This window comes from Phycodurus eques, chromosome 15 (genome assembly GCF_024500275.1).
Source record: "Phycodurus eques isolate BA_2022a chromosome 15, UOR_Pequ_1.1, whole genome shotgun sequence".
NCBI lineage: Eukaryota > Metazoa > Chordata > Actinopteri > Syngnathiformes > Syngnathidae > Phycodurus > Phycodurus eques.
The window spans coordinates 18,499,808-18,512,332 of NC_084539.1; the positions used below are offsets into that span (position 1 = coordinate 18,499,808).

Below are 12,525 nucleotides of genomic sequence, written 5' to 3' on the forward strand. Positions count from 1 at the left end.
TCTTCCGGCAAAAGAGGAACCCAAGTGAGGAAGTGAGAGTGGGAGTGAAAGACACAAAACAGAAGGAGACAGGAGGGGAAGCACATAAGCAGATTGTCCGTATGATTTGAGGCCATCTGTATAATGTTTTACAGTAAAGCCATCATCTTTTCGGTGAGGTTAAAAAAAAAACACATTTATATAAAAAAAAAAAAAAAAAAGCATTAAGTGAAAATCTGCAAATACCTGAATATTCTTATATTGTTTTCTCCAGAAAGTACCATCCCACACTCTAATCACTTTTAACACACAAATAAATATATATGTAACAAAATTTAAAGTATGTGTACTTACCTGGAACAATACAAAACTTGATGATGATATCGTGTATGACGTTTAATGGTTACGACGCAACCCCTATGTATTGTTCAGAAATATTTAATAGGTTGTCACCTGGAATTTCCAAAGTGTAAATTTCATTTTAAGGTTACAAAGGGTGCGCGTTAAATTAGTTTGCACAGTTTAATAATTTAATATTTGTCGGGGCGCCCCCACCATCCCCAAAACAAACAACTGACGGAGGTACTGCGAACCTTTGGGCCAAGTCCATCTTCAAAGTTTAACCCTACTGAGCATGAGCAATGGTTGGCACAGTTTAATAATATTAATATTTGTCGGGACGCCCCCACCATCCCCAAAACAAACAACTGACGGAGGTACTGTGAACCATTGGGCCAAGTCCATCTTCAAAGTTTAACCCTACTGAGCATGAGCAATGTGAGCATGCATTTTACAGACTAAAGAGGAGACTTGACTGGTGTGCACAGTTACTGCTGTACTTGGTGTTTTTCATTTGCTTGTTTTACATTCATGGCCAAGTAGCCTTTTTTATAGAAATATTTACTGCAATTAATGTCTTTACTACTGCGTTAGCCTTACACTACAGTGTTCAGACTAACATACACAGTCTGGTTAGTTCGGTGTCTCCATGTACTGCCCAGCAAAGCTCAGGGTTTACAGCGCTCCCAAATAATAAAATCAATTAAAAAAAAAAAACAATCCCTGGTACGTTACATGCCGCAATATAGTGAGGGAATTTGCAAATATTAATCGATACATTTCCAATTTCAAATCTTCAAGTAGCCGGATTACTATACCATACGCTCTATACTGATCAGTAATTTGAATTCATGTTGTTAAATGTTGCAAAATGTTCATTTCTGCCTTTACCTTTAGTAATGCTGAGCGTGTTGTCACCACTGGCCACAAAATCATACAGCGCCACAAAGAGGTTGGGGTCATTTTCGCTGGGTCCAGCCAACAGGTTCTCTTTGGAGTTCCAGCGGGCTGCTTCGGTCAGACCTTGACCCTCAAAGTCTGGTCTCTGAAGAGCTTCTGGGGCGGTAACAAAAAATAAATAAATAAATAACTCAATAAATAAATAAATAAAATACATTTTAGTACACGTGGAAGTTGACAAGAATGTGAGGAAATCCAACCAAGCAGGAAGAGATCGGTAGGCATGTTTGGTATGCAGGAACATTGTAACACTCGTTTTCCCATACTGCTTTGCACGTGTAGCAAAACGTTAGGAGTTTCCATGTATAACCTCAATTATTCCGCTCTCCTTTCCCTGCTGTACAATCCCACGTGCAGTTTGGAGCAATACACGTGCTCACTTGACTTGCAGTATGGCCGTCTGTCCCCATAGTTTTTCATTTCCTGGATTATCCCCGCTTAGTTTTCATTTCCTACCTGAACAACTAGCACACATCAGACCGTGAGAATGCATCTCGGCACCACTCTCTTATCTTCTGAGTTATGATGATGACAGGGAAGGCTAGCCTGAATCAAACAAATTACAGAACAACGACTGACTGCAGTAAATTTAAAATGTGAAAATGTGGCAGAAAGTCAATGGCAGGAGGAGTCTGAACAGCAGTTTGGCCAAAACGTCCGCAGCTGTTGTCACATATGTTCTGAAAGAACGTTAACACCTACCCCCAACAACACACATGCATTCTTTCTGCTACAAGCGTAACAGCTCTAGAAATGAACAGAAAAAGAACCAAAGCACTTTGGTAACCTCAATGAATTAACTTTTTTTTTGTGTGTTCTTGAGGCCAAACTTGAATAGCAGAAGCGATAGTGGCTTTTATACACACACACACACACACACACACACACACACAGACACACACGCAGCATGAACTCGACAGCAAGGCTATGATTTCACCTCAAGGCTACTCAAGACAAAAGGAGGCAGTCATGCATGTGCATAATCAAAATTCCAGGGAAGTTTCTTTTTTTCCCACCACGTTTGTAATGGAAGGACAGAAGGCTATATTGTGTTTCATAATGCAAAATGGCATGCAGATGACTTGAATACAATTCTTGACAGTTTATGTTAAGATGGGCCAAAAACATTGCAGCATTGTCGTAAAAAAAAAGAAAAAGAAAGAAAAAGACAAAAGAAAAGCTTCTTATTCACAAAAGGTTTCTGTCAAAGTACGATAACCTTGACTCGGCGGGGAAAGCACAATGATTAAGAGAACTGACTAAGCATGCAGGATGCTACTACTGTGTGGCTGTTAAGATATGGAACTCCAAATATCAGTTGTGACTTCAGTCAGCTAGGATAAAGCAACTCAGGATTTTTGCTTGGGGACTGGCGACCGGTTCAGGGTGTACCCCGACTCCTGCCCGAAAGTAGCTGGGATAGGCTCCAGCAGTCCGCGACCCTAGTGAGGATAAGCGGTAAAGAAAATGGATGGATGGACGGACTCACAAGCTCCTCAAAACCAAGACAACGAAATGTTCAGATCAACTGAAAATTAGTCATTGTTGAAAAGTTTAAGATGTCAGTAAGGTTCCATGTCAGCCAGACAATCAATCAGCACGTCAACAAACAGATCCTGCAGCATTTGCCTCGTTCAGTGCGCGAGGAGAAGAGGCGATTTTCATGTTTTTTTCATGAATGGCCGATCAGTCTCCCACTGGTTTTGTTGCGATTCAAAATTTCTAGCGCCGGCACTGACCGTCGCAGCCAATCAAAATGCGCATAAGATTTCACTCATGCCAACAATACATTTCCGGGTTTTAAGCGAACGAGACACCAACAGGCCGCAACTGCGCCCAAAGCCATACAAGTCGTATATCAAGGATAAAATCGTGTTTTACATCAATACTTAACTATATTCATAATGTATCATGCGTCTGTGGATGAAAAAGCAAAGCTTGTGACCAAAATGTACACGAGCGGTATGTACCTAGCTGGCTACGTTCGAATGAATGGAGTCAACGAGACTCCTTTAAAATGTCCACACACTTTATTCTAGCCCATGTCCTCTCTCTTTAGTAATCCGCTTCTTCCTCAGCTGTTAATCTTTTTATGGCTTGGATATCATTTCATTTCACATTACTTACTGTTGACAAAACACCTAAGGATTTGTGATCGTAAATATTCAACATTTTTAACGTTTATGATCGTCAGCCACGAACAGATCGAGGAGAGAAAAAAACACTCTCAACACACCCAAGGATAATTTGTCTGTATTACACTGTATGTATGTACCCTGCTTTAGAAGTTCCACTCTACCTATAAAAGACAATGCAAAGCCATTCACAAACAAAATGAAGTATGTTTGTCTTTCAAGCTTCCTGCAAACAAATGGACAGCTGGAAATGCAAACCATTGCTCGGAAAAACAGCAGAGGTCGTAAGAAGTCAAATGCTTCCTTCACCGTCGAGATCAAGAGATAAAAGAGCACAATGGGGTAAGGAGGCAGACTTAGAGGAGGCAAAACATTCTTTATGGCCAGAGTTTGGCCTGGACTGAAAGTGTGTGGGCGGCCTCTGTCCCACACATCCACTTAAGGCGGCACAAATACCACAGGCCTTTGTGAGAGGGTGACAACTCACCGACACACCGAGCGAGATGACGCCCACTCAAACTAAAACCCATTTTAAAAATGGAAAATCATGCGGGTAAAGGAACAAGAAATGGAGCGACAACAAACAGAAAAAGATGACTGCAGCCCTTCCAGAGTCACTTCAGTGGGAGAAATTACAGCATGTTCTGGCCACGTTGCTGAGATGACAACGAGATGATTAAGTGTGTGTGTGTGTGTGTGTGTGTGTGTCTTGCGCATAATACTCACACGATGATGCAAAACACGCACCCCTTCAAAGACCACAGTACTTGGAAACAAATTCGTGGTTTAAGAGAGGGAAACCATGAAAGCTGCTAAGTGTTCATTCCACGGATGGGCACCATAATCGATTAAATGCTCATTAAGAACTCTATGTGGAACTGGATTGTTAATTGTATCTTGAAATGAGGCAAAATGCAGCACACTACTTGACCAGAAGTGGGGTAGACACATACCGATAATATGGCCGTATTTGAACATCCCTCCACTTTTCAATGAGGTGGGGTGAACTAAGAGTGATTTTTTTTTCCCCTACACGATCTTCTTTGGAAAATACATGTTAAACATGTTCAATACTTCAATGACAACACAGACTACAAGATACTACAAATTTGATTACGGATGCAACCATTACCATGGCGGCAACAACAACCATGATTGCAGCAATGTATTGTGTTTAAAAAAAAAAAAGAACAAAAATAAAATAAAAAAAAAAATAAAAAACATGTAAGGTGTCGTCCATGGGTGCTCCGGAGTGGCCGTTTTGGGCTGTCTGTTCTTCACGGGGCGCTGCCTTGTGGTAATATTAACATACTTTTAATACTGCTAGCGAGCAGGCAACACAACAGGACGTAGCTAGCGCTAGCACTAAACTTTGAACGTAAATGTTATGCCGGTGTTCTGTGGATTCATGGTCTAAAGTTTTGGTAAATTGGTTTGTACATGCAAATAAATGCTCATTGATATGTAACACTCCACAGATTTTAAAAAATAAATAAATCAAACAGGCTTGACTTTTAATTTTTTGCGACGTAGGGCCAATTCGTGGTTCGTGGATTATGTCACAGTTTTGCCGTTCAAGATAAAATATGCCAATTTCGAACTGGGAAATCGCCTGTGACAGCAAATTTGGCCTATAACGAGGCTAAAATCCCGCAGTCTGAGTCGGCCGAGCCATGGTCTCTGTGATTGTGATGTGATGTGATGTGATGTGAAACCGAAGAGCAATCGGGGAGCTCGCTGAAGCTTGCACTGTTGCTGGACATAACTAAATAAGCAACATGGTTGTATTGGATGTTTTGTTATAAGATGTGTCTCGCAAGTCTTTCACCACAATAAAAATGACAAGATCTAGCAAACACAATGTAGTTACCAGACATGCTAAGCATTAGTGCCCACTAGAGGTGCTGCTGATTCATTGTAAACTAGTTTGCTGTCTAAAGAATAAGAAAACTGAAAAATTGAGCGACATAAATGCAGTCCAGGCGTGTATATATATCATCTCAATACGATGCTGGGATGGAAAACGAAGTTCAGAACATTCAGAGAGAGAGTCTTCCATCTCCAAAATAAAAATGAAATGTAACAATTAAGCACTTTTTTCTTTTCTTTTTTATCGTTGGGGAAGTACATTTTGTCAGATTCCCAAACTCAGAGATTGATCATTGGAATATTCAAATTGTTCCATTACTTGCAATTTTCCAATCTAGAATGAAGAAGTTCAGGTCGGGTCATAATTCTTAATGGAATGTTCTTTATCCAGATGGTCCAGATTCGGGGGTGGATGCATCGTGCTGATGATTAAATCATTTGGTTGCACAATGTTTGGCTGGCATGAGGTTTTCTTCCAACACAAAACAGTCACAATGATGATTTTACATCTATTTAAAGACTGGTGTGTGTGCCCTGGTTTTCCTCCAATTCCTTATGTGCTTTATTAGCCATGGTTAAATCAGTTACAGTACTCACTTCAGGAACCAGTGTTGAACACAGTCTAAGAAGTCATGGGGAACAAAGACCACACTCTCCTGTAACTTCTAATTGGATTATGAAAGTAGTCATGAAGATTTAGTGTGGAGTGCAGATTAGAGATAAGATACACTTTCCTCATATACAACAGTAAAGTGGGACACAGCCGGGGAGTCAGATTTCCGTGTATTCTCTCTTTTTCCACTTCTTCCCTGCGCCGCTAGCCAGTGTGTCTGGCCTCCCTCACCTCCCCTGAGCTGCGTTTCCCCTCCCCATTCCGTAATTTCCACAAAGCCAAAATCCTTGTGTGGTTGCAAGCCACTCTGGCTTTCCTCCCTTTCAAGCATCTCTTCCCTTGAATATGTTCATAGTAAAGATCACTAACAAAAGAGCTTGAGGTGTGCTTACCTTCCAAGTAGCAGCTCGAGGACGACGAGAGCCCTTTCTTAGATTTACACCCCACCAATTTCAGGCAAATCTCCAACATTTTCATTTGCTTTCTTTCCCTTCCCGCTTGGAAACGCTGCTTAAAATTAGACTTATTCCCGGCCTTTTTACGTCCTAACACGGGAATGTTTCAAATAAAGTTTAAAAAAAAAACTGGCAAAAAAAAAAAAAAAGAAGAAGAAGAGAGAATGAATCCAGAACGGGTGTTTGAATGCACTGATCTTCTTTACTGGTGTTCTTTAACATCAATCCTGGTCGTCGTCCACTTTGTGGAACAAAAAGAAAAAGACTAAAAACTTTCTTTAAGTAGCATCTCCATGTCCCCCCCTCCTCCTCCTGCGATTCTGGTTAGCTCCGTTTTCCGTATGATTTGATCCGAAAAGAGCAGGGGACATGTCCGTGATCTGTCTCGGGGGTTCGTGACTGTGTCAGTTGCGTGGGCAGGCGGTCCGTCTCGGTGGTGCCATTCCTCTCTCTGCTGTCCCCCGTGCGCAAGTGCCGAGCCGAGGCACAGGGACGAGTTAGTGCTTACGGCTGCCAACAAAGGGCCTCTTCTTTCAGGATCGGCCCGCTGCACTCGATGACATCAGCTGAGCCCTCCCACCTCCAGCAACACACACACATACACAATGAGAGCGAAAGACTACATGCACACACACAGAGCTAAAGAAGCTAATAGTCGCTGAAAAAACACAATTCATAGTGAGGCAAGAAATGACAGTTCCAGAGTTGTCGTTAAAAAGTTGAGATTCTCCACAGAGGTTTCATGTTTTCCTTCTGCTGAAGTCATCCGATGCTTACAAGAAGCTCCTCCTTCCCTTCAACACCCCCCCCCCCCCCCCAACCCCCAACCACACTCCACACTTTTCTTCGCGGCCATGCGCTCCTGCTCCATTCTGGAATGTTTGCAGGTTAAGGAATTAGTGCTGGACAGAGCTCAGGGCTTATTAAAAGACAATCAGTAGTGGCGAACAAATAAACTACAATAGGTTCAGCCACTCTTTTGGCGTTAGCGAATGAACTTGAGCAAGGGGAGAAACTTTATCTTTTCAAACACGTCAGTCAGGGAATTTGGGGACAGCCGCAGTGGTTTGACCATATGAGGAAGGACGGCCTAATCCTTGGCAGGAGCAGAGCACTCGCAACACATGTTTAATCTCTTTCTTCTGTCTTCCTTCAGCTGTCTCTCCAAACGCTCCATAATTCAAGGTTGCACTCGTACAACTGTGCACAATCTATCCAAAATATAAACATTCAAAGCAATAATTAAGAATTCAGACGCACTTATGCTAATTGTGGAACGCAATCTGCGATGTTAGTTGATTTCGAAAACTATTTTTGCCATTACAGTGAACCACTGTTTATCACAGGGGATACATATCCCAGATCCACCCGCAATAGGTGAAAATTTGCAACATAGGGACCATTTTCTTTTTATATCGTTTTACCCCTTCCACATGCTTTAAACTAGCAGTTCTTAAAGTTGAATTAAACTCATTGTCGTGTTTTGCTTCTTAATACATTAAATATGTTTGAAGGGAAGTGCTAAAAACGTGTAAAGACTGACAACAATATAGTACTGAATTGTTAAGATATCGCTTAAGACTCATTCTTCATCTCCTTTTGTACCACAAGGAGCGGACAACATTAAACAGATGTTTCTTTAGATAGAACTGATTTATGTGCAGCGTAGAGGACAAAGAACAAAAATACAAGACAAGAATGGAAACAGGAAAAGGGTCCAACTTGATTTATGCAGAGTATCTAATTGTGACTTGATATTCCAAACTGGCACATTATAAACTCTCTTGTCTTGGCACCTCAATGTTTGTAGCCTTACAGTAGATATTTAGCCATGAGACCCTTCGTTATTGTTGCAGCGCCGGTATGGCAAATATTTGTATTCCTCGCTTACACTAAGCCCCCACCAAAAAAAAATTTTTGGGAAAATGCAGGCCTTCTCTTACAGCCCATTAATTTACCACAGTGCTATATAGGCTTGTGGAGATGAGATGATGAAGGAAAAAGGGGCAATAAAACCAAGGTGGAAAAAAGAAAGGGTGGGGGGGGGGGGGGGGGGGGGGGGTCGTTGCAGATGGAGGAACATGAAGCACATTGTTTGCAAGTGAGATCATAGGGGGAATAATGTGATTTATAATCAAGCTAGTGCATTGCACGGTGCACTGACGTACATCCACCAACAGGCCAAACATTTTCTGGAACTTTTCTGACGCTCAGGACGTAAAAACGTAAAGCTCCAAAATGGAGGGATAACCACTATTCTTTCAAAAGTCGTTTGAAGTTCCAGTGGCGGAACGCCTCGCCAAACTGGCCTCAAGATTGATCTGCAGTGACTGAGAAGCTCATAGCTCTCCACTGGTGACTGTATTCTGTATGCAAGCTGAAATTCTTCCTTCCATATGTTAAGCCTGGCAACACCAGAGCAGTGCTCAACGGGTCTGGGACAGCTCAGTCCATTTTCCATTTTCCATGTTGCCTTTTCAACAGACTGCAGGCTGACAGAAATGCCTCTGTACGCATTTGGATAAACCTTAAGACAAGCCTATTGGAGGCAATCAGAGCAACGGAGCATGTGCGTGATGCAGTGCAGAGCGAGTGAAAAATGTAAACGCATTACGGCATGCCGAGGGCAGATGTTTGCTGATCTTGTGGAGCAACGGTGCCATTCACTTGGCTTGCTTGGATACGGGACTCAACGGATGGCAGGGGCTCCTTGGTTTACAATGATACAAACATAAATGGTTTCGAGGTCACGGACGGCACGCAAAGAACTAGTGGGCAGCGGTGATAGAATGTCATCAGTTATGCTCGGTTACAGACGGAATTACTGTTATCCATTTGATTGTTTTATATTTATGGCCTAGATGTGATTTAATTTACTCCTATAATAATAATAATAATAATAATACATACGACTTTCCAGCACTTTTCAAAGCACTCAAAGACTCTTTACAATTGCACACATTATTCATTCATTCAACAGTCACATCTGGTGATGATAAGCTACTAGTGTAGCCACAGCTGCCCTGGGGCAGTCTGCCTGAAGTGTGGCTGCCATTCTGTGCCTATGGCGCCTCCAACCACCGCATCCAACCAAATTTATTCATTCATTCATTCATTCATTCATTTTTACGTTTGAAACAAAGACAATCAGAATCATCTTTATTTGCCAAGCATGTCTAAAAAACACACAAATAGCACTATAGTGTATGAAAACCTCAAAAAAGGTAATATAAAGAAATAAATTTGGTTAATAACATGTAATTACTGTAGGTATTGTAGTATTTTTGTGCCTTTAAGGGGCGTGGCCTATCAAGTGATGTCAGGACCTGAAATTGGCTTGGCTGGTTATAGTTCAGTGTGAGCGTCTCGGTGTGAGCTGTGGCCTACAGCAGCTCCTTGTGATTACATTGATATTTTTTATATGTGGTTGATTGTTTGTCCAGGTCAATAAACGGCTGATAATGCATCGGTGACTGCAGTTCTCCTTGCCCACATGTGTGGCCATTACAGTACTTTAATTGCTCCGTTTTTCCACACCTAACTCGAGCGGCAGTGTATCGGAAGCTTGCGCTTAACTCCAATTTTTGAAAGACAAACCATAAAAATTTGCCAATCGACGGCTCGTAACTCTTATAAAACTTGTCCTACTAATGCATTCAGTGTTAGATTCTTTAGAGCAAAACACATGCCACGTGAAATTAACATTAAAAAAAATTCTCAATCAATGAAAGAAGCCATCTTGGTGTTCCTCTAACAGTTCCCACATGGCTACCATGTATACGCAAGCGAATAAATACAAGCTGGCTCTCAGGCTGCCAGATTTTATTCCCCAACTATCAATTACAAACTGGGCATTGCTTTTATTTTTTTATATGCCACGATAAAAATGTAACAAATGTCAGGGTTGATATGAAGGTAAGCTCTATAAAAGTCTTCTCTGGTTTGGTTCGTGACAAATTAGTAATGCAGTTATACCCCGCTCCACTGACAAAGACACGCACTAACTACACCGTCTCACAGCGCTGGAAACGTACAGCAGACTGCACTTGGCATCGCTCCTGTCCGTCAGTGAACAAGATTTATTGCACTATAAGCTGAGCAAACCTAATTACAGAGGAGCGAGGGAGAGAGCCGAAGCCGTGTCGGTCGTCCATGATTCTATACTACACTGATTTGCAATAAGAGTAGTGAAATACAGTGGTACCTTGACTTACAAGTTTAATTTGTTCCGTGACCAAGCTCGTAACACAATTTACTCATATTTTATGTATCAATTTTCTCAACTGATCTGAACTTGGAATGCCATTAATTTGTTCCAGCGCCTAAAAATGTTTTTTTTTTTTTTTTTTTTTTACAAAATTTCAACTGGAATCCAAGCATTTACTGCCACCGACCAATATATTCATCATGTACGTTTTTCAGTGGGTAGGCGTGGAAGAGAGTGTTGTCTTGCCTAGCTTGTCTGTGAAATTCAATCTTGTATTTAACTATAATGACGAACAAATGACAGTGGATTGCAGTGTTGCATGACTTTGGATTGGAAATCAGCACAACTTTTGAGTTGGAAGATAAAGGTTAGAGGGTGAATCTCGCCCTATCACGTCGATTATAAGGGAGAGAAATGCCAACACGGAAGTCGGACAAGGCGCCTCACACTTGAACAGAGTATGTATATGTATTGTATAAACAGAGTAGTCGTATTTTTTTTGTTTTATAGTTTGAGGTGTCACAACAGCAAAAAATATTAGTGTCAAAGTCTGTGTTATGTTATGCTTGACCTGTTTCTTTTCACAAAAAGCTTGTTTTCTTCACTTACCAGTCAGAAGCAAGCATTTTTGGTGAAACCAAACCATGGTTTACTGCTGATTACTAAAGAACAGAAAAAGCTAGAAAACTTTTTTTTTTTCCTGGTGAAAGCCCACTCTTTCATTTGGTAGTTATGATGTATTGTCGAAGAACATAATATTTTGTGGGTCTTGAACGAAGAGTCAAAATGCTCTAAAACGGCTGGCATTGTGGAGAACTCCATCCATCCATCCATCCATCCATTTTCTGAGCCGCTTCTCCTCACTAGGGTCGCGGGCGTGCTGGAGCCTATCCCAGCTGTCATCGGGCAGGAGGTGGGGTACACCCTGAACTGGTTGCCAGCCAATCGCAGGGCACATAGAAACAAACAACCATTCGCACTCACAGTCATGCCTACGGGCAATTTAGAGTCTCCAATTAATGCATGTTTTTGGGATGTGGGAGGAATCCGGAGTACCCGGAGAAAACCCACGCAGGCACGGGGAGAACATGCAAATTCCACATAGGGGGGGACGGGGATTGAACCCCGCACCTCAGAACTGTGAGGCTGACGCTCTAACCAGTCGGCCGCCGTGCCGCCGTGTGGGGAACTCTGCTTTTAAAATGGCTGGCCTTGAATGGGCCACTCATAAGTCAAGGTATCACTTATCAGAAACTAACAGAGGTACCATGGATTTATATGGTGTGATTGCCTGTTTACTTATGACTGTGAAAAATGCCTCCATGGCTCACAATCAGATGAGATCAAGAGGTTTTGGGTTGCACATAATTCCTCACTCAAGAGCTTTCCACAGGGAGAACAGACACTTAGGAACAAAACTTTGGCAACCCCCGTTCAAGGTTAATTCCTTTAGCATCCGTTCGTGCTGGTAATGGGCTACTAAACTATAGCCAATGTGATCATGCGCTTTATAATGAAATGCCTTTCTTAATGCACACTGGTATGTATTAGCTCAGGCAGTCTCAGGTTCTCTCCAGCCCAACTCCCTTTCTTGCGAGGGGACTTATTGACTGTCAGTTTACTATTGGGGCAATCGCCAGTGCAGACAAAACTGGGCTCGATAAAACCAGATGAGATTTTTGTAAGTTATTTTAAATAGGGTGACAAGAACCAGGTGATTAATCAGAAATGTTGCTCATTTCTCAAAGCCCAGGATAAAAGGGCCAAAAACATGCAAACCAGCCTAAAGCATGTCAAAGGTTGTAATCAAGTCGTTTTCAGTTGTATTACTCAATTTGACTCATATTGTTGGCACAAAGGAGCATATTTTCTATTCCAGGAGAGTCAAGTGCCAGGATCAAAACAAAAAACAGTAAAGAAGCAACGCATTCATGTCAGAGGGTTGTAAAAAGCAAAACCTGCCTCACA

The 12,525-nt window shown here is 41.8% G+C and overlaps 1 protein-coding gene across 3 annotated transcripts in view; it reads right to left on the reverse strand.

Moving 5' to 3' along the window:
* Positions 1-12,525, reverse strand: part of abl1 (c-abl oncogene 1, non-receptor tyrosine kinase) — a 34,397-nt gene that overhangs the window by 12,173 nt on the left and 9,699 nt on the right. For 2 of the 3 annotated variants that reach the window (XM_061699524.1, XM_061699526.1), the window contains exon 3: positions 1,210-1,374. In XM_061699524.1, the coding sequence (XP_061555508.1) occupies positions 1,210-1,374 (165 nt within the window). Of the gene's footprint in view, positions 1-1,209; positions 1,375-6,287; positions 7,068-12,525 lie in introns of those variants that run through there. The other variant, XM_061699525.1, reaches the window with a different exon arrangement.